Source organism: Mustela putorius, unplaced genomic scaffold (assembly GCF_011764305.1).
Source record: "Mustela putorius furo isolate JIRA1106 unplaced genomic scaffold, ASM1176430v1.1 tig00000275_pilon_pilon_pilon, whole genome shotgun sequence".
Classification (NCBI taxonomy): domain Eukaryota; kingdom Metazoa; phylum Chordata; class Mammalia; order Carnivora; family Mustelidae; genus Mustela; species Mustela putorius.
This window is the reverse complement of record NW_025421341.1, coordinates 28,099,292-28,120,545: the sequence shown is the minus strand read 5'-3', so window position 1 is coordinate 28,120,545 and position 21,254 is coordinate 28,099,292. Positions and strand designations below refer to the sequence as shown.

General features: G+C 41.1%; 1 protein-coding gene across 3 annotated transcripts in view; it reads left to right on the top strand.

Moving 5' to 3' along the window:
* Positions 1-4,681: 4,681 nt before the first annotated feature.
* Positions 4,682-21,254, top strand: part of DOCK10 (dedicator of cytokinesis 10) — a 268,794-nt gene continuing 252,221 nt past the window's right edge. For 2 of the 3 annotated variants that reach the window (XM_045078793.1, XM_045078792.1), the window contains exon 1: positions 4,682-4,898. In XM_045078793.1, the coding sequence (XP_044934728.1) occupies positions 4,776-4,898 (123 nt within the window). In that variant the 5' untranslated portion in view covers positions 4,682-4,775. The remainder of the gene's footprint in view (positions 4,899-21,254) is intronic. The other variant, XM_045078794.1, reaches the window with a different exon arrangement.

Below are 21,254 nucleotides of genomic sequence, written 5' to 3'. Positions count from 1 at the left end.
AGTCGGTTAAGCATCCAACTCTTGACTTTAGCTTATCTCATGATCTCAGTGTCCTGGAATCAAGACTCATGTCAGGCTGCAGGTTCAGTTGGGAGTCTGCTTGAGGATTCTCTCTGTCTGTCTGTCTCTCTCTCTCTCTCTCAAATAAGTAAATCTTAAAAAAGAAAACAATATATTAAAACACAAGTTAAATAATATATTGTGAAACTGTATTCCAAGCTGCAGCATACTATGTTATTATTGGATGTTAATATTGAACATTTTTACATGACATTGGATGAATGAATATTATAATATACAGATTATATTATTGTTCATGAAATTCCAGAGTCATTGATTTGGGTGAACACATTGTTTTCAGAATGCCTGGATGTCCATGATCTTGCCTGTACAATGGCATTCATTGCTCAATGCAGAAGTTCTTATGAGAATCAAATGTATTCATGTATGATTAAATGTATTAAATAAACATATCAAATTGTTACATGAAATATTTAAAAATTCCCAACTGTTCTACAACTCTAGTAACAAAACCATTCACTGTAGTCTCTGTGCTAGGTACTTTTTAAGAAATTTGAACTCATCTCCATAAGCCATGTCACACAGGTACCCACCATTATCCCTGCTTTTCCAAATAGGGAAACTGGGATTTAGAGAGTTTCTGTAACTTGCTGAAAGAAGAAGTAAAATTGTGATTTGAACCCAGACGGTTGGAGTCCATAGCAAGTGCTTGTAACCACTACTCTCGATATCAGACACCACTGAAGATTCACTTGTTTCATTAACTGACTATTCTCTGAGAAATGGGAATCAGGATGGGTATGTTTCTGTATTGGTATCTCTTAAAATGAAATGGTGCAGGTACAGAAAGCAGAATGCAGCCGAGTGAGATGACTGAAATAAAGTTGAGGTAGGGAAGATGAAGTCCAAGCAGAAATATGAGCCAAGAAACCTAACAGACTTCAGGACTTTTTTTTTTTTAGCTTTGAATTTTTATTGAATCTGTAACTATGACCCTTTTCTCACTCCTAGTTTAATTTCTTTATAAGATATCATTCTGTTTGTTTGTAAATAAATTATTACAGTGTCACACAAAATTTAATAAGCACACAGTGTGTATAGTATAATACAGGGTATATAATGTTATAATATATGTACACAGTTCTGTCTCCCAGCCAGCAAGTTCCCTTTGCCAGAAATCACAATTATAATCTGTTACTTGTGCAACCTTCATCACAATTAACTTAGGAACATTTCATCACCCCCAAAAGAAACTTTGTACCCATTAGCCATCACTCCTCATTTTTTTTTTTCAAACCAATGTAGCCTTAGGCAACCAGAAATCTACTTTTCTGTGTCTAGATTTGCCTATTCTGGATGTTTCATTAAAAAAGGTATCTGAAATATGTGGTCTTTTGTGGCTAACTTCTTTCCCTCAGCAAAATGTTTTCAAGGTTCATCCAGGCTGTACCACATAACAATGTTTCATTTTTTTAATGTCAACAAATATCCCATTGATGGGCACACCACATTTTATTTATCCTTTCATCAGTTGATGGATGATATCTGGATTGTCTCTACTTTTCTGTTGTCAGGAATAATGCTGCTGTGAACATTGTTGTAGAACTCTTTGTGTGAATAGATATTTTCATTTCTCTGGGAGTGAAATTACTGGGTCATATGGTTACTCCATGTTTAACATTTTGAGGAACGGCCGAACTGTTTTCCCAAGCAGATGCACTATTTTACATTCCTACCACCGATGTATGAGGATTCCAATTTCTCCTCATCTCCCAACACTTTTTTCCCCCATGTTTTTCATTATGGCCATCTTCATTGGTGTGACATCTCACTATGATTTGGATTTCCACCTGCCAGGTGACTAATGATGTTGAGCACTGACCATTTGCATATTTACTTTGCAGAAATGTATGTTCACATCCTTTGCCCATCCTCCCAATAGGTGATTTGTCTTTTCCTTCTGTTTCACTGACTCTCTCCTCTCCTCTTATCCATAGTCTTCCCCATTATCAACATTTCCCACCAGACCAGTAAGCTTGTTACAACTGAGAAGCCTACAACAACACATCGAAATCACCACAACTCTATAGTTTACATTAGGGTCTTCATGGTGTTTTCATAGATTTGCCTTTACAAAACATCTTAGCCAAATCTCTCCAGGGAAGTGAGAGATAAGTGACCAGCAGAGTCAGAGAGTTCCAAATGAGCAGACCTGCAAATCCTGTTTTTACAGCAAAGAATGTGTGTGTCCATGCTGTGGCCAGGGGGAGACATTCAGCTCTCCATTTTAGGATAACTAAAACCTACATGACTGTCACAGGCTGAAGAATGACCCAGTGATTACTGTTATCAACATGTCCCAAGTTTAAAGGCCACTTACAGCTACCTTCCTTCTAATGTGACCCACGGAATGGACATCATACATGGTATGGACAGAGGAAATAGACCTGGTTCCTCAACTTTATCAAGTCTCACACCCATGCTCCCGGTGATCCCTTGAAGCTAGAGAAAGTAAAATATGTAGTAATAAAGCATGAGTGATTTTTCTGGTGCTTGATATGGTTGTGATTGAAGAATGGGTCATGTGGGATGTTGCTCAATGTTTTGGATCAGTGCAGCAAGATGCTATATGTGGGACACATTCTGGAGTATTTTTGATACTAGGGCCTTCCTTTCCAGCATACCTTTCTCTCCTTCTTCTGTCTTCCCAGTCCTCAAGCACTGTGAGCTCTGGGATGGCACCAGCCCATCGAGGGCCTCGGGAAAGTCATCCCTAAACCAGTATTTATTGTCTACCATGAGCAAGGCAGTGCTCTGAAATCAGGGACAAAGACTAGACATCTCTACTTGGAAAGTTCAAGTTTATTTAAAAGTACTTGACACATTATCTCTCTAGAAAAAAGGTGCATTTAAGGGGATCAACACTGAGCACCCTTGTCAGAGAAGGGCTTGGTTTAAGGAGTTACTCCCACAGAGATCTACATTTGTCACCACACAGGCAACCACCTACTTTGCTTAACCTTAAGGGTGACCCCATTCCCATGTTGCCTAGCAATGTGAAAGCATATAATGTAAGACCAGTACTTTGTTATGAAGGGTACTGTAAAACCAACTAATATTTCAGATGGCTCTTCCCCAATCTGACCAAGCCTCTGCCTATCTTGATTTCTAGAATGTGCTGAAATGATGCCCAATCAGTACCTCTGATTAACTGAATCCCAGAAAACAGAAAGCCAACTCAAGAATAGTTTTTTCATTTTTTAAATTTATTAATTTATTTTTTTATTAACATATAATGTATTATTTGCTTCAGGGGTACAGGTCTGTGATTCATCAGTCTTACACAATTCACAACACTCACCATAGCACATACCCTTCCCAATGTCCATAACCCACCCACCCTATCCCTCCCCCTCAACACCTCAGCCACCATCAGGACTCAAGCACATTTATCAGCTGCTCAAGAAGTTTTTATACCCAAGGGCAACACTGTGTTAAAACTACATATTGGCTTTGGAAAAAATGTCAGGGTCACAAATTTATAAAAAGCAGTTAAGAAAAACCTAGAATACTTAGGAGTGGTTGTCCTGGATCTCTTCAGACTAGTATCTTATGGTGGGGGGGCGGCAAACTGCTCTTCTCCCCAGCCAGCCCCCAAAACCACCCTGGGTGTGACTCAGGAGAATTCTTAGTAGACTTTTATCAGCTGACTGGAGACAAAGTGCAGACCAAAGGGATGCGTGGTCAGAGCAGGAGCAGAAAAACAACACAAGTGTAAGTCATCCCCGTATCTGACTGCCCCTACCTGGTAAACCCACAAGTCAGTTCTAGTCCCCACAGTCTATCAGATACACACCCCAAGTCTCTGACACCACTTTACCCTGGTTTACTATTCGTTAGCTCTTATTATGCGAAATGTCCTTGATCACATATTTGAATTCATTTGTTTAACATGGTAATCTGCTGCCTCCCACCCCTAACCCCAAAAATGTACCAGCCCTACACAACCTTAAGGAAGGCCTGGTAAGTTCCCCCTCCTTATCCCGGGTTTCCAGAACAATGTGAACTGGTACATGGTGGGCGCTTAATGAATGAATACCGGTAGAAAGCATTTATGACTTTGGAAGCTTAAGAAGACTTATAAAGCCTGGCTCTGGCGATGCAGGAGAGATCCCAGGCACCAGACGCATAATTAGCCTCTGATCTCCTCCTAAGGATGGAAAGACCAACTCAGCTGAGCCCGCGCCCATCCGCCTGCCTAGGAAGGTAGGGGGGTAAACCGGCAAAAGCGGCCAGAGACCCAAACGTGCGAGGAGCCTCCAAATGGGGGCGAGAGGCGTGGGTAGGCCCCGCCCGGAGCCCCGAGGCTGCCGCCCCGAGCCCTCCCCCGCGGCCGCCGTCCCTGGGGCGACAGGGACAGCCCGGGCCGGCCTGCTGGAGCCGCCCCACGCGCGCCCTGCAGCCCCCGCTGCCGAGACGCCGCCGCAGCCAAGCCGGGGCCGCTCGCCGAGTTGGCTGCGCGCGCCCGGGGAGCGCAGAGTTTGCAAAGTCGTCGCGAAGCTTCGGTGGAGGGAAGGGGGTGGGGGAGTGGGGGTGCGCGAGAGAAAAACCCGCCTCTTGCGAGTAGAGCGAGGAAGAGGGGGGGAGAGGCTCCGAGTTCCGCTTCCTGAACGGCGGGTGGGTAGAGAAGGTTGGCGCGGGGAAGGCCGGCGGGACGCGCGCTCCGGGCCCCCGCGCGAGCGGCGCGGCAGGCAATGGCCGGCGAGCGGACCCGCAGGTTCACCCGGAGCCTGCTGAGACCCGGGCAGGCGGCCGAGCTCCGGCACAGCGCCGCGTCCGCCGCCGCGGTGGCCGTCAGCAGCCGGCAGCAGCAGCGGGTGAGTGTGGCGCGTTCTCCGCGCCTTCCCGCGCTCCCGGGGCGCCCCGGGCCCCGAGCCCGGCCTCCCGGAGCGCCCATGCGCGTCCCTCCCGCCCCTTCCCGCGTCCCCTCCGCGAGGCAGCGCCGCCGACGCTTCCTGTCCAGGGGCGCGCGGGGGGACCGGGGACACTCAGAAGCGCAGAGCGTGGGAGTCGATGTGTGTGGGTTCGGGGGCTGGGGGGGTGGCAGGAATGCCTCGAGAGTCACATCGGCACTAGGTTGTGGGGTGCGAGCGACCCGAAGGGTGGGGGATCCGCGCGAGCGGAGCCGGCGGTCCTCAAGTCTGCGCTCTCCCTCACCCCTGGCGACTGGTGCGCCCCGAGGAGAGGATGTGACCTGAGGTCCTCGCTCCGGCTGAAGCTGGGAGCCCCGCGTTAACGCTATCGCGGAAATAAATGTCCTTCGCACCACCCTCCGTCCACGCGGTAAAAAAACTACAAACCACTCTATGCTCCTCCAGAAAGGGAGCGGGGAACTGTTTGGAGGAGACGTGGGTCATTAAGTATCCAGTGGTTTCTGGTTTTTTCTAAGATGTTCGCGGGGTTCTCCCGCCGAGATCGCTTTATTGGTTACTTCCTCCTTATAACGCCTTCTAAGTTCTGGGTGATTTCCGCGGGAAATCCCTGGGGCAGCAGCCAGCCATTCCGTCTGATGCCCAAATCCTATCCCTGTGTTTCCAGATGCTCATAAGTTCCAGTAGGTGTCATACTCCCGGGTGTTAAGTGTCAGGAGGAAAAAAAAAAAAAAATCAACTCTGGTGGGAATGGGGAGAGAGTGGGAAGAGCGCTCCAGTCAGACGTGGGCTCAACAGCCTCACTCTTGGCCTGCCTCTGCTGGACCGGAATCCCACGCTGTGGGTTTCATTTTCCTTATTGCCAGGAAATATCATTAGGAATTAAACGGCTTCTTTTAAGGGTGTCAAAGAAAGTGTTACTCTTGCCAGTCACCCATGAAGAGGGAGCCAAGAGCTGCCCAGAGCCAGTTCCCACAGCCAGGACTTTTCTCTAAAGCCAGAGGTCGGAAAGTTGAACAGAACGGAAGCTAATTGCCTGGCAGAGGGATGAGGCATCAGATGCCCAAAAGGGCGGGGGCGATGGGAGTGTAGCCAGGGTTGGTGGCCAGGGTGCCTTCTCTTTTACTTACCACTGGCTGCACTCCGCAGTTACCCAGAGGTGATTTCAACTGTTCACCAACCCTGTGCCAAGGGTTGCCCGTGGTTGGATATCAGCATGCACTATTTCGGGGCAGGAAGGATAAACTGTCAGAAAGGACATTGGGGGGGGGGGGAGGTTCAATTTGAGCAAAAGAGATCATAAGAAAATCTTCAAATATACATAGAAAATAAATTTTACTTTGGAATGATCAGTCGGGTTTGTGGATTTGTTGTTCTCTGCCATTTACTGTACAGGAACTTCATTGTGCAGTCGATTTGTTTTATTGAATCTCTGGACTGATCTGTTGGAGAAGTGCAGAGATATAAGTAGCATGCATTTGGAATAAACAGCTTTAAATGTTGTTTTTTATTTTTGTTTTGTTTTTAAGGGGATTCCCTGAGTTCTGTGCAAGAATTTCTATAAAGAATTTGGATTCTAGTTAGGAGCCCATTACTTTCTTTGAATTTATGTCAGGCTTGAGATCCTAGGGTATCTTGTCAAAATGAATAAGCTCAATGTATTAAAAAGAGTCTGGGAGGGGGTAACTCACTGGCAAAGGTGTCCCTCCTCCCTCCCCTCACTTCAGCACCTTGGCCAACACTCCTGAATTAGCTTTTGCCAAGACATTTCACTGGATCTTACACATCTAGTCAGGCAGTTTGGGCAGCGATTTTGGCAGCAAGAAGACACGTGCTTTGAATTTCATTCTATCAGGGAACTCTTTAAGGGAAACAGGAAGGTGATGAGTTCTCTGAGTTGGCACCCACACTCAGTAGGATTCTGTGGGGGCAGAGCATCTCTTCTGAACCTAAAACCTTCTAATTGGACGATGTGTGGAGACTAATCCTAGCTTATGTGATCCAATCCCTTAAGATCCTTTATGTTTGTTGCTTCAAGTCCTCAAATCCTGGTTGTCAAGGGAGAATATTAATAGGATAGGGAAAGAAGATTATGGATAGCCCACTTCAATACAGTCAAGTAGAATTGTGGATATTGGAGCAAGCTGTCATATATTGAAGAACATTTGAGAGATAATAGAAGGTTCTATGGAACCTTCTAGTTTACATGATGCTAGATTCACATGATGCCCTTTCTATAAACCCTGTTTGGGGGGCCAAAATCCTCCAGAATGTTACAGAGAGATTGTCGTAGGGTTGAAACTCTGCTCTATCCAATAAGAATAGACAAGGTTGTCAGATTAACAAGGTAGTTATGAGTTGCAGACTCTGAGAATGGGATATGTGTGTATATACACACTCTTACACACATGTACATAGGACAGGGAGGCTTCAAAATGTGTGTGATTTATGGAGAACACAGGGCAAAGAGATGCTGAGTGACAGCAATTGACTAGGGGGCCAATTTTGAGGGCAGTTACTGAAGTAAGTAGAGCTATAAACCGGAGCAAACTTGATTTCAGTTTTAACCCAAGGCACTATGGCAGACTCATGTGCAGACAAGATACCTCACCAGGGCCAACTTTATTTTAACCCCTCTTAAGAGGAGGGGATATCTGCATTCCCATGTTCACTGCAACATTTTCACAATAGCCAGGATACAGAAACATTCCGTAATGTCTGTAGAGGCATAACTGGATAAAGAAAATGTGCTCTATATCCCAACTTTAAAAAAGAAAGAAATCCCACCATCTGAGACACTGTGGATGAACCTGAGGATGTTGTGCTGAGTGAACAAGTCAGACACAGGAAGACGAATAGTGCATGAACTTAATTATATGTGGAATCTAAAATAGTAAATCTGATAGAAGGAAAAAGGAGAATGGGGGTTACAGGGGGCAGGAGGTAGGGAAGTGAGAGGAGGAAGAGATGATGGTCAAAGACTACAAAGTTTCACTTACACAAGATGAAGGATTTCTGGAGATCCATTGTGCTGCTTAGTTAACAATACTGGGTTAAATACTTGAAAGTTGCTAAGAGGATAGATTTTTAGTAGTATTTTTTCAACACACACACAGTGGTAACCATGTAGAGATGATGGTTAATTTATTTAACTTCATCCTGCTGATCTTTTCACAATGTAAACATGTATCAAAACATCAAATTGTATTCCTTAAATGTATACAATTTTTATATGTCACCGCATTTTAATGAAGTTCTTAAAAAGGAAAAAAAATGATAATAATACATAACAGTTATGAACAAAAGCCATATATTTTAATAAGAAAAATATTTGCTCCTTAGTTATTCTAAAATTTTTCCATGGAAAACAAATGAATCACAATTCATGTCAATGCCCATCTTAAGATCGAGTAGAGTTTAAGTAATTTCCAGACACCCCATTCATGCTCACAAAGCAAGCCTTTTGAGAGCAGAATCTCAGTTGAAAAATGATTGGAAACATTTCTTCCATGTCAGTGGGGGAGTTTTATTCAGTGTTTTATTACTTTGGTTGAATATACATACGATGTTGGTTGGCCTCAAAGTTATAATGCCACTAATTAGAAATTCTTTACAGGAAACTATTCTTTTAGAATGTATGAGGTGTTTTTTTATTTTTGTTTGAATTATTTAATTTAGAGAATTTTCTATAATTCATGCTATAAATCTAGGATTTGCACACTTTTCTGCATTTATATTCAATAGCATTTTAAAAGAAAAATACTTTTAAGGAAAGTAGAGATGACTTTTCTGTTAACACCACATTAGGGCTGTCACTTTGAGAGATATAGATCTTTATTTATGGAATGTGATGGCGTGAGTCAGAGAAATGGAAGACTCTGAGGAATAAATAATCATCTGGTCAATTTTTGCCTGAAGCCTCTTATATATTTCCCAGATGGGAACCACTTTATTTATATGTGGTCTTGAATGCATTTATGACATTTACTCTGTTGTTACACAAAAATTCCTCTGTGAGTCATTGTTGCATTGTAACTAACTTTATTAGCTTCTTTTATTTATTTTTATTTATTATTGAAGTAAAATTGACACACAGTGTTATAGTCATTTCAGGTATGCAATACAGTAATTCTACAGTTCCACACATTACTCAGTGCTTTCCAATGACAAGTGTAGTTACCATCTGTCACCATACATAATTACAACACCATGGCTATATTCCCCATACTGTACTTTTCACTTCTGTAACTTATTTCCTTTATAACTGGAAGTTTGTGCCTCTTATTCTCCTTCATCTATGTCATCCATACAACAACCCAACCACAACCACTCCTCTGGCAACCACCAGTTTGTTCTTTGTATTTAAGTGGCTTTTGTCTTTTTTTTTTTAATATAATTTTTTATTTTTTATAAACATATATTTTTATCCCCAAGGGTACAGGTCTGTGAATCACCAGGTTTACACCCTTCACAGCACTCACCAAAACACATACCCTCCCCAATGTCCATAATACCACCCCCTTCTCCCAAACCCCCTCCCCCCAACAACCCTCAGTTTGTTTTGTGAGATTAAGAGTCACTTATGGTTTGTCTCCCTCCCAATCCCATCTTCTTTCATTTATTCTTCTCGTACCCACTTAAGCCCCCATGTTGCATCAACACTTCCTCATATCAGGGAGATCATATGATAGTTGTCTTTCTCCGCTTGACTTATTTCGCTAAGCATGATACGCTCTAGTTCCATCCATGTTGTCGCAAATGGCAAGATTTCGTTTCTTTTGATGGCTGCATAGTATTTCATTGTGTATATATACCACATCTTCTTGATCCATTCATCTGTTGATGGACATCTAGGTTCTTTCCATAGTTTGGCTATTGTGGACATTGCTGCTATAAACATTCGAGTACACGTGCCCCTTTGGATCACTACGTTTGTATCTTTAGGGTAAATGCCCAATAGTGCAATTGCTGGGTCATAGGGCAGTTCTATTTTCAACATTTTGAGGAACCTCCATGCTGTTTTCCAGAGTGGTTGCACCAGCTTGCATTCCCACCAACAGTGTGGGAGGGTTCCCCTTTCTCCACATCCTCGCCAGCATCTGTCATTTCCTGACTTGTTGATTTTAGCCATTCTGACTGGTGTGAGGTGATATCGCATTGTGGTTTTGATTTGTATTTCCCTGATGCCGAGTGATATGGAGCACTTTTTCATGTGTCTGTTGGCCATCTGGATGTCTTCTTTGCAGAAATGTCTGCTCATGTCCTCTGCCCATTTCTTGATTGGATTATTTGTTCTTTGGGTGTTGAGTTTGCTAAGTTCTTTATAGATTCTGGACACTAGTCCTTTATCTGATATGTCGTTTGCAAATATCTTCTCCCATTCTCTCAGTTGTCTTTTGATTTTGTGAACTGTTTGTTTTGCTGTGCAAAAGCTTTTGATCTTGATGAAATCCCAATAGTTCATTTTTGCCCTTGCTTCCCTTGCCTTTGGCGTTGTTCCTAGGAAGATGTTGCTGCGGCTGAGGTCAAAGAGGTTGCTGCCTGTGTTCTCCTCAAGGATTTTGATGGATTCCTTTCGCACATTGAGGTCCTTCATCCATTTTGAGTCTATTTTTGTGTGTGGTGTAAGGAAATGGTCCAATTTCATTTTTCTGCATGTGGCTGTCCAATTTTCCCAGCACCATTTATTGAAGAGGCTGTCTTTTTTCCATTGGACATTCTTTCCTGCTTTGTCGAAGATTAGTTGACCATAGAGTTGAGAGTCTATTTCTGGGCTCTCTATTCTGTTCCATTGATCTATGGGTCTGTTTTTGTGCCAGTACCATGCTGTCTTGATGATGACAGCTTTGTAATAGAGCTTGAAGTCCGGGATTGTGATGCCACCAACGTTGGTTTTCTTTTTCAATATCCCTTTAGCTATTCGAGGTCTTTTCTGGTTCCATATAAATTTTAGAATTATTTGTTCCATTTCTTTGAAAAAGATGGATGGTACTTTGATAGGAATTGCATTAAATGTGTAGATTGCTTTAGGTAGCATAGACATTTTCACAATATTTATTCTTCCAATCCAGGAGCATGGAACATTTTTCCATTTCTTTGTGTCTTCCTCAATTTCTTTCATGAGTACTTTATAGTTTTCTGTGTATAGATTCTGTGTCTCTTTGGTTAGGTTTATTCCTAGGTATCTTATGGTTTTGGGTGCAATTGTAAATGGGATTGACTCCTTAATTTCCCTTTCTTCTGTCTTGCTGTTGGTGTAGAGAAATGCAACTGATTTCTGTGCATTGATTTTATATCCTGACACTTTACTGAATTCCTGTATAAGTTCTAGCAGTTTTGGAGTGGAGTCTTTTGGGTTTTCCACATATAGTATCATATCATCTGCGAAGAGTGATAATTTGACTTCTTCTTTGCCGATTTGGATGCCTTTAATTTCCTTTTGTTGTCTGATTGCTGAGGCTAGGACCTCTAGTACTATGTTGAATAGCAGTGGTGATAATGGACATCCCTGCCGTGTTCCTGACCTTAGTGGAAAAGCTTTCAGTTTTTCTCCATTGAGAATGATATTTGCGGTGGGTTTTTCATAGATGGCTTTGATGATATTGAGGTATGTGCCCTCTATCCCTACACTTTGAAGAGTTTTGATCAGGAAGGGATGCTGTACTTTGTCAAATGCTTTTTCAGCATCTATTGAGAGTATCATATGGTTCTTGTTCTTACTTTTATTGATGTGTTGTATCACATTGACTGATTTGCGGATGTTGAACCAACCTTGCAGCCCTGGAATAAATCCCACTTGGTCGTGGTGAATAATCTTTTTAATGTACTGTTGAATCCTATTGGCTAGTATTTTGTTGAGTATTTTCGCATCTGTGTTCATCAAGGATATTGGTCTATAGCTCTCTTTTTTGGTGGGATCCTTGTCTGGTTTGGGGATCAAGGTGATGCTGGCCTCATAAAATGAGTTTGGAAGTTTTCCTTCCATTTCTATTTTTTGGAACAGTTTTAGGAGAATAGGAATTAGTTCTTCTTTAAATGTTTGGTAGAATTCCCCCGGGAAGCCGTCTGGCCCTGGGCTTTTGTTTGTTTGGAGATTTTTCATGACTGTTTCAATCTCCTTACTGGTTATGGGTCTGTTCAGGCTTTCTATTTCTTCCTGGTTCAGTTGTGGTAGTTTATATGTTTCTAGGAATGCATCCATTTCTTCCAGATTGTCAAATTTATTGCCGTAGAGTTGCTCATAGTATGTTCTTATAATAGTTTGTATTTCTTTGGTGTTAGTTGTGATCTCTCCTCTTTCATTCATGATTTTATTTATTTGGGTCCTTTCTCTTTTCTTTTTGATAAGTCTGGCCAGGGGTTTATCAATTTTATTAATTCTTTCAAAGAACCAGCTCCTACTTTCGTTGATTTGTTCTATTGTTTTTTTGGTTTCTATTTCATTGATTTCTGCTCTGATCTTTATGATTTCTCTTCTCCTGCTAGGCTTAGGGTTTCTTTCTTGTTCTTTCTCCAGCTCCTTTAGGTGTAGGGTTAGATTGTGTACCTGAGACCTTTCTTGTTTCTTGAGAAAGGCTTGTACCGCTATATATTTTCCTCTCAGGACTGCCTTTGTTGTGTCCCACAGATTTTGAACCGTTGTATTTTCATTATCATTTGTTTCCATGATTTTTTTCAATTCTTCTTTAATTTCCCGGTTGACCCATTCATTCTTTAGAAGGATACTGTTTAGTTTCCATGTATTTGGGTTCTTTCCAAACTTCCTTTTGTGGTTGAGTTCTAGCTTTAGAGCATTGTGGTCTGAAAATATGCAGGGAATGATCCCAATCTTTTGATACCGGTTGAGTCCTGATTTAGGACCGAGGATGTGATCTATTCTGGAGAATGTTCCATGTGCACTAGAGAAGAATGTGTATTCTGTTGCTTTGGGATGAAATATTCTGAATATATCTGTGATGTCCATCTGGTCCAGTGTGTCGTTTAAGGCCTTTATTTCCTTGCTGATCTTTTGCTTGGATGACCTGTCCATTTCAGTGAGGGGAGTGTTAAAGTCCCCTACTATTATTGTATTATTGTTGATGTGTTTCTTTGATTTTGTTATTAATTGGTTTATATAGTTGGCTGCTCCCACATTGGGGGCATAGATATTTAAAATTGTTAAATCTTCTTGTTGGACAGACCCTTTGAGTATGATATAGTGTCCTTCCTCATCTCTTATTATAGTCTTTGGCTTAAAATCTAATTGATCTGATATAAGGATTGCCACTCCTGCTTTCTTCTGATGTCCATTAGCATGGTAAATTCTTTTCCACCCCCTCACTTTAAATCTGGAGGTGTCTTCGGGTTTAAAATGAGTTTCTTGGAGGCAACATATAGATGGGTTTTGTTTTTTTATCCATTCTGATACCCTGTGTCTTTTGACAGGGGCATTTAGCCCATTAACATTCAGGGTAACTATTGAGAGATATGAATTTAGTGCCATTGTTTTGCCTGTAAGGTGACTGTTACTGTATATGGTCTCTGTTCCTTTCTGATCTACCACTTGTAGGCTCTCTCTTTGCTTAGAGGACCCCTTTCAAGATTTCCTGTAGAGCTGGTTTGGTGTTTGCAAATTCTTTCAGTTGTTGTTTGTCCTGAAAGCTTTTAATCTCTCCTTCTATTTTCAATGATAGCCTAGCTGGATATAGTATTCTGGGCTGCATGTTTTTCTCATTTAGTGCTCTGAAAATATCATGCCAGCTTTTTCTGGCCTGCCAGGTCTCTGTGGATAAGTCAGCTGCCAATCTAATATTTTTACCATTGTATGTTACAGACTTCTTTTTTCGGGCTGCTTTCAGGATTTTCTCTTTGTCACTGAGACTTGTAAATTTTACTATTAGGTGACGGGGTGTGGGCCTATTCTTATTGATTTTGAGAGGTGTTCTCTGAACCTCCTGAATTTTGATGCTCCTTCCCTTTGCCATATTGGGGAAATTCTCCCCAATAATTCTCTCTAGTATACCTTCTGCTCCCCTCTCTCTTTCTTCTTCTTCTGGAATCCCAATTATTCTAATGTTGTTTCGTCTTATGGTGTCACTTATCTCTCGAATTCTCCCCTCGTGGTCCAGTATCTGTTTGTCCCTCTTTTGCTCAGCTTCTTTATTCTCTGTCATTTGGTCTTCTATATCACTAATTCTTTCTTCTGCCTCATTTATCCTAGCAGTGAGAGCCTCCATTTTTGATTGCACCTCATTAATAGCTTTTTTGATTTCAACTTGGTTAGATTTTAGTTCTTTTATTTCTCCAGAAAGGGCTTTTATATCTCTCGAGAGGGTTTCTCTAATATCTTCCATGCCTTTTTCGAGCCCGGCTAGAACCTTGAGAATTGTCATTCTGAAGTCTAGATCTGACATATTACCAATGTCTGTATTGATTAGGTCCCTAGCCTTCGGTACTGCCTCTTGTTCTTTTTTTTGTGTTGAATTTTTCCGTCTTGTCATTTTGTCCAGATAAGAGTATATGAAGGGGCAAGTAAAATACTAAAAGGGTGGCAACAGCCCCAGGAAAATATGCTTTAACCAAATTAGAAGAGATCCCAAATCGTGAGTGGGGAGAAAGGGGATAAAAAGAGGTTCAAAAAGGAAGAAAGAAAAAAAAAAAAAAAAAAAAGAAAAAAAAAAAAAGAAAAGAATTTAAAAAAAAAAGAAAACACCTTTCAGAAAGTGGTTGTTTTCTGTTTCCAGAATTGCTGTTCTTCTCTTCGATCTGCCGATGGATTTTCAGGTGTTTGCAATCTTTAGATAAGCTATCTAGCTGATCTCCGGCTAGCTGAAGTAGTCTCGGCCTGCTACTTCTCCGCCATCTTGACTCCTCTGGCTTTTGTCTTTTTGTTTGCACATTTGTTTTGTTTTTTAAATTCCACATATAAGAAATCATAAGGTATATTTGTCTTTTTCTGACTTATTTCACTTAGCATAACACCTGCTGGTCTATGGCAAGATTTCTTCCTTCTTTTTATGGCTGAATAAAAGTCCACTACACACACACACACATACACACACACCACATCTTCCTTATCCATTCGTTTGTGGATTTTTGCTTAGATTGCTTCCATATCTTGGATATTGTAAATAATTCTTCACTATACTTTGGGGTGTCTCTGTCTCTTTGAATTTGTCTTTTCATTTTCTTTGGCTAAATACCCAGTAGTGGAATTAATGAATCACATGATATTTCTGTTTATCAACATCTTTTAAAGAGGAAACGTCCTCCCAGAAGTGATTGTACTTACCCAGTATGGGCATAAGCAGAAAGCATAAAGGGTAAGTGGTTGAGAAAGGACACTATTGACTTCTGTAATCACAAAAATTCTATAACCTCACTTTCCTTTGACATTTTGTAACTTCTGCTGTCCTCCAGTGATACTACTTTTGATACTCTGGGAAGCTCTGAATAAGAAGCAGAACCTCTGAGAGACCCAAGATCTTTGGTTGAGAACTAATGTCTGTAAACATGTTTATAGGAGCAGAAGGAAGAATTTCCTCTCCTCTGAACTTTATGATATGTAAATGGTTAAGAGTAGGAGGGGCTTCAAACACATGAGTGGGAGATACTAGAATTTCCAAAAAGTAGTATGCTAGGAATGAGAGTGAGTGATACATGCAAAAAGTGATACTGAATGGAAATAGAACAGTTGTGTCACTGTCCTCAGCTCGGGTTCAAGCAGGATGCAGAGTGAGGGCCTGTTTGTTTGGCGCCCACAGCATAGTCTGGTTTGATTTGGTTTGGTTTGGTTTGGTTTTGACAGGGGTCTTCATGACAAGGGTGTTTACACTTTAGCAGAAATCATAGTCTCACAGCTTATGTTGATGGTGTTCCTTCATGAGGAAGGTACCCGGCATGGTGAAGAAGTCAACACAAGCTTAGTTTACAACATCAAGGTTGAATGTTATTGATTGTACCAACTACTGTTTTTTCTTACTTCTCAAGCACATTGCAGAAGGGACTTTGAAGATAAACAGTAGCAAAAGGGGATCCAGACAACTTCTAGATGGGTCCAAAAACAAAGTAATGTGTGTGGTTCGTGGCTGTCTTCTCCTTCACAATTTTCCCTTAGCCTCACCAAGAAAGAGACTGGCAATGCATGTGTTAGGATAACCCACTGAAGGAGAACCCACGAAGTGCCTGGCATGCAGGTCAGTATGTAATTCTCAGAGCCATCCTGAGGATGTTATTATTGTTACAAATTACAGAGGAAGCCATTGAGATTCATAGGGTTAAAGACTTCACTTTAGGTTAAGGAACCTCTCTTGCACCCTGAATAGTAACTAGTAGAGCATTACCTTCCAGTTCTGTAGTGGCTTTCAGCAGCATCTCTAAACTGGAAAGCATGAGGAGTTGAATTTGCTTGATGTTGCACTCTAATTGTTAGCTCTACCTAAGAAAGAGGAGCTCTGTCCTTCCCACTGATAATTCAGAATATCTATCACTGCCCATTCCAGCTTTCCTGTGGGGTTAGAAGCCAAAGCAAAAGCTGTTCCAAGACCCATAATAATGTTAAACCCTGGGGCACTTGGGTGGCTCAGTCATTAACCATCTGCCTTCAGCTTAGGGCATGATCACAGGGTCCAGGGATCAGCCCTGCATTGGACTGCCTGCTCCGCAGGAAGCTTCTTCTCCCTCTCTCACTCCCCCTGCTTGTGTTGTCTCTCTCACTGTGCCTCCCTCTGTCAAATAAATAAATAAAATCTTTTTAAAAACGTAATAATTTTAAACCCTCTTACAGCAACCAGAGTTCAGTTGTTAAGTCCTTCAAATTAAACTTGTTCCTCCATCCTTATGCTATCAATCTGGCAAAGCCATAAGCACATTGTGAAAGAGGATGGGGTTATTTCTTCTCAAGTCTACCTCTGTCTAGAACAGCCTGTGTCTCCATCTCAATCACTTTGCCCCACTCCAGCCAGTGCCTGAAATTTTCCAGTGCCTCATGTGTCCTTGAGCATGTATTTTCATTTATCTAGGTTGTGTTGTGATTCTTTTTTCATGCACTTTTTTATTCAAAGGAGTGATTTGAAGTGTCTTACAAAGATGCATATAAGGCAACAATGAAAAATGTAGTGAGTAAAGGTAAATAGCAATAATAGCAACAACAAAAAAGCAGTAGTAGGAAAGTTAAACATTGTCAAGAGTAGGTTAATGGAGAAGTGTTAGTGAATACAACTCATAGCCATTAACTCCTTCCTACAGTCTTGCTAAGACTGTTTCCTAGTGGCCAAGTTGAAAAGGAAAATACGATCAGCCATGAGATTAAGAGGTCTGCAATGTAAAAGAAAATAATTTGCTCTGTACATGTTCAGCTTTAACTTATACTGAGACTCAAGAGACAAGACATTGTTTCCTATGATTTTCATTCAGGACAATATAGATTCCCACCACCTAGAATGTCCATGGGCCAGCTGCTTTGGAATCATCTGAAAGCTTGTTAAAAATGCAGAATCCCAGTCCCCATGGCAAATCTACTGGAAGAGAACATGTATTTTAACAAGATCCTCTGGTAATTTATATGCATACTACCATTTGAGAAACACAAAAATTAAGCTACAACTATAACCATAATTTTGCAGTATATTGTCAGTCAGGCAATTGGGTGAGGGTCCAATACAAGAGAGTTTCTTCCATGACTCTTTGGAAGAGTTGCCTGAGGCAAAAATAAAGTTTAGCTCACCTAGAAATGTATGAAAATGGATTGGTTCCTTGCTGAGTGACTTTGGAAATTGCCTTGATAGTTTCCGTTATAGTTTCTCCTTCATGTCACATCTTAACTGTAGTGTAATCTTGTGCTTCCAGGCTAAGCAAAAAATTCCATAATGTATATAAAATAGGCACAATCTGAATCTGAAAAAGTCCTGACCCGGGTTACAGCCCTAAAGACCAGCTCCAGGGTGCAGCTGGTGTTACCCTGCTTACCAGAGAATTTTAAAGCAGGAACACTAACACTCATGAAGGACACTCAATAATGACTTTTCGTTGTTGCTTTATAAGATTTACTATCATTGAAACTGTTAGTGATTTGAAAATAATTGGTTATACCAGGACATCTGATAGCTAGAATCAAAATCATGAAAGGTTTCTCTCTCTCTCTCTCTCTTTTTCTCTTCTAGTCACTGAGTCTCAGAGAAACGTGATGTCTCTCTTTCTCATAAGAATGTTCTCAGGATGGAATTCTCTGGAGTTAAGGTCTAGATTTCCCCACATGTTGTGACATGGTCCAGGATCCCTTTGACTGGCTGTCTTTCAGCCTGTTTTGGGATACTCTTTCCTCTCTTCCACTGTTCATGAACAATTTGAGCAATCTGGCCAGTTTGGGAGTTGGTGCAGGGAACCTCAGAGCGTGTGAATCTGGAGAGCAGAATTCCAACCCTGGCCCTTTACCGGGTCATGCCTCCTTTTGCAATCTCCCGTTTTCTCATCTGTGAAATTAGAAGATTACACAATTAAGTCCTTCTGTTGGCCATTCCTTAGCTCTTGAGTTCTGATGGCTTCTCCTTCTCCTCTGTTGGGTTTTCAGATGTCACCTTCTCAGAGGATCTTCCTGGGTCACCAAGTGGAAGCTGGTGTTCCTCAGCCTTCCCTCCACTGCAACCTTCTGTGTTCCATTCCCGGAACACGTGTTCCATTCATTTTCCTCATGGCTCCAACCACTACCTGAAGTAGATCTTTTTACTTATTTAATTTCTAGTTTCTCTTTCCCAAACTTCCTCTTTTCAAATATATATGCCATTGAGAAAAGGAAAGGTGTCTGTTTCACTACTTTTATACTTTATTTACTATATGAAAGTCGGGGGGAGTCTCCCTTTTCACTGCAAATGAGGTGCTAAAAGCAGCATCAGGAGAGTGGGCTGGTTGTGCACCAGTGAGTGATTGTAATGGAATTATGACTTGCAAATGGCCAGTTTGTCGGTGTCTGCTAATGATGTTCCTTGAGTCATCTTCTTCACAGTGTACTCAGAAAGAGAGTGGGCGTATCCTATGTGCCAGGGACTTGACTCATACAATCTCTGTTAATCCTGATGACAAGTGCACAATAAATGATTTTTATTCCTATTCTAGAGACGTGGTGGGAGATGCGTTAAGGTCGGGCTTGCCCCAGATCAAATGACTAGTCATGGATGGATCTTGGAGTCACAGGCAGGTAGCTCAGTTGCAGAGACAATGTTCTCCACAGCTGCTCTGTCCTGCAGACCAGTTGCCAAAGGCGGGTGGGCAGGCAAGCCCCATTACCCATGCAGTCAGCATCCAAGCGAGAGAGAGCAAGGATAGAAAAGGAAACCCCAGAGAACTTGCCACAGGAAGAGGTTTTGAAAAGGAGCTTCTTAACAAGAGAAGACCTGTGGCTACTTCTGTTCTGCTCAGCCATGCCTTATCCATGACATCTCAGCAATGCAGGACACCAGGAGAGACTCCTGCTTTGGACACTGTATCTGTACTCAGTCGTTTCCCTAGGAATGACCAGCATGCAGTGGGTTAAGCTTTGCAAACAAAGCTTCCTTCAACTCTGAAAGGGGCATCATTTGATTCTTCTCTATAGAAATCCATTTCTGGCACGATAAGCATGGAATAATTGGGTTGCAGCATTACATCTGCTACATTGTCTTCTGTAGTCTTGATTTTGATGCTCATGTTTACAAATGAGAAGAGTTTTTTCCACTGAAGTGAGATTTGTTTGCTCTTATCTTTTACTGCAATATCAGTCAGCTGGAAAGAAATGCTTGTGTTTGCTGGACGCGACATGTTGACCTACATTAAATGATGTAGAAATAATAAAATTTAATGAATGTGACTGAGTTAGTGGCAATACAGAAAAATACTTGCTTTTGAAAATGTTAATATTTTGCAATTGGATTGAAGTAGAAACGCCTCTGAGACTAGAAGAATTAATGGACCCAAATTAGGCAAAGTTCCTTTAATTGTGCTGCTAAATGTGAAAATAGTCAGTTTTTCTAATTCAATTTCAACATACCACCTCTCCTGACATGGAATTGGGGAAGCTTGGCAGCTCTTTAAGCTAAAGACCAAAATGGCACAGAGTTTAACAATAGGATCTGGAGGGTGGTCTGTTTAAAAAGATGACACCATTTATGATGGCACAATGAGCTTTTCTTTATATAATTATTCTAGCAATTACCAATTTAAGTGACTAATTAAGTTTGTCAAAATGGCCAATGGCTTTGGACTTTCAAATTGCACATTCTATATAAAGAACATAGGCATGAACATTTGATGTGGCAAACAAGCAAACAAAAAAACTTAAATAAAATTTGCTACTCAGTGAAATGTGATAATTAAATTATTTTTGAACAGCCATTATTTATTCAATTAGCTCTTAGAAGTCCTTTCATCACTGTTCTTTAGAATGAGAAAATGGAAATTGTTTACAGCTGAGTAACTTTCATAAAAATGAAGTGATATGAAAGCCCAGTGACTTTTTTGAAGAAGAAAATTCAAATAGGGATATCTAATATTTAAAGTTATTTATGTTTATTCTTTTACATTATTTATTTACAAATCAGACATTTAAGGGTGGCTCAGTCGGTTAAGCGGCCGACTCTTGATCTCAGTGCAGGTCCTGATCTCAGGGTCGTGGGATTGAGCCCCGCGTTGGGCTCTGTGTTCCACATGGAGTCAGCTTGAGAGTCTCTCTCCCCTGCCCATCTCCCTGCTCTCGATTTCTCGCTCAAACACATAAATCTTTAAGAAAATAAAAATAAAAATCTGACATTTATTCAAAAGAGAATTTATTTTCCAAATGAAAAGTATTCCCATTTGCTTTAAAGCATATCTATATACATAACCGTAAGGTCTCTCTATATGTGAAAATGTTAATAATAAAATTTATTGGCATATTGATATGGACAGAGAGGTTCTTTCAGGACCTTTCTGAGTGCTAACGTGAAAGGTTCATTTATCAATTTCAATTTTTGAAGTCAAAACCATTATGTGGCTGCTATCCAATCAATTTGAAAAAAAAAAAAAAAGTATCTTTTTGTTATTAGGAAGCAATGGCTTCTAGGCTGTGTAACCTTGACCAAGGCTTTACGCTTCTTTGGGTTTCAGGTTTCGTGTCTTTAAAACAAGAAGGTTGGACACTGAGACCTTTAAAGATGTTTTAGTCTTAAAAATCTAGGGAGTTCTCCTTTTAAAGTTTTTCATACAGGATTAAAATATACTTTTTCTCATCTTAATAACATCATTATTGATTAAGATACCTGATTTTAGCAACTGGAGGAACTGGCTCAAATAGGCTACAAGCAAATTTGTTTTTCA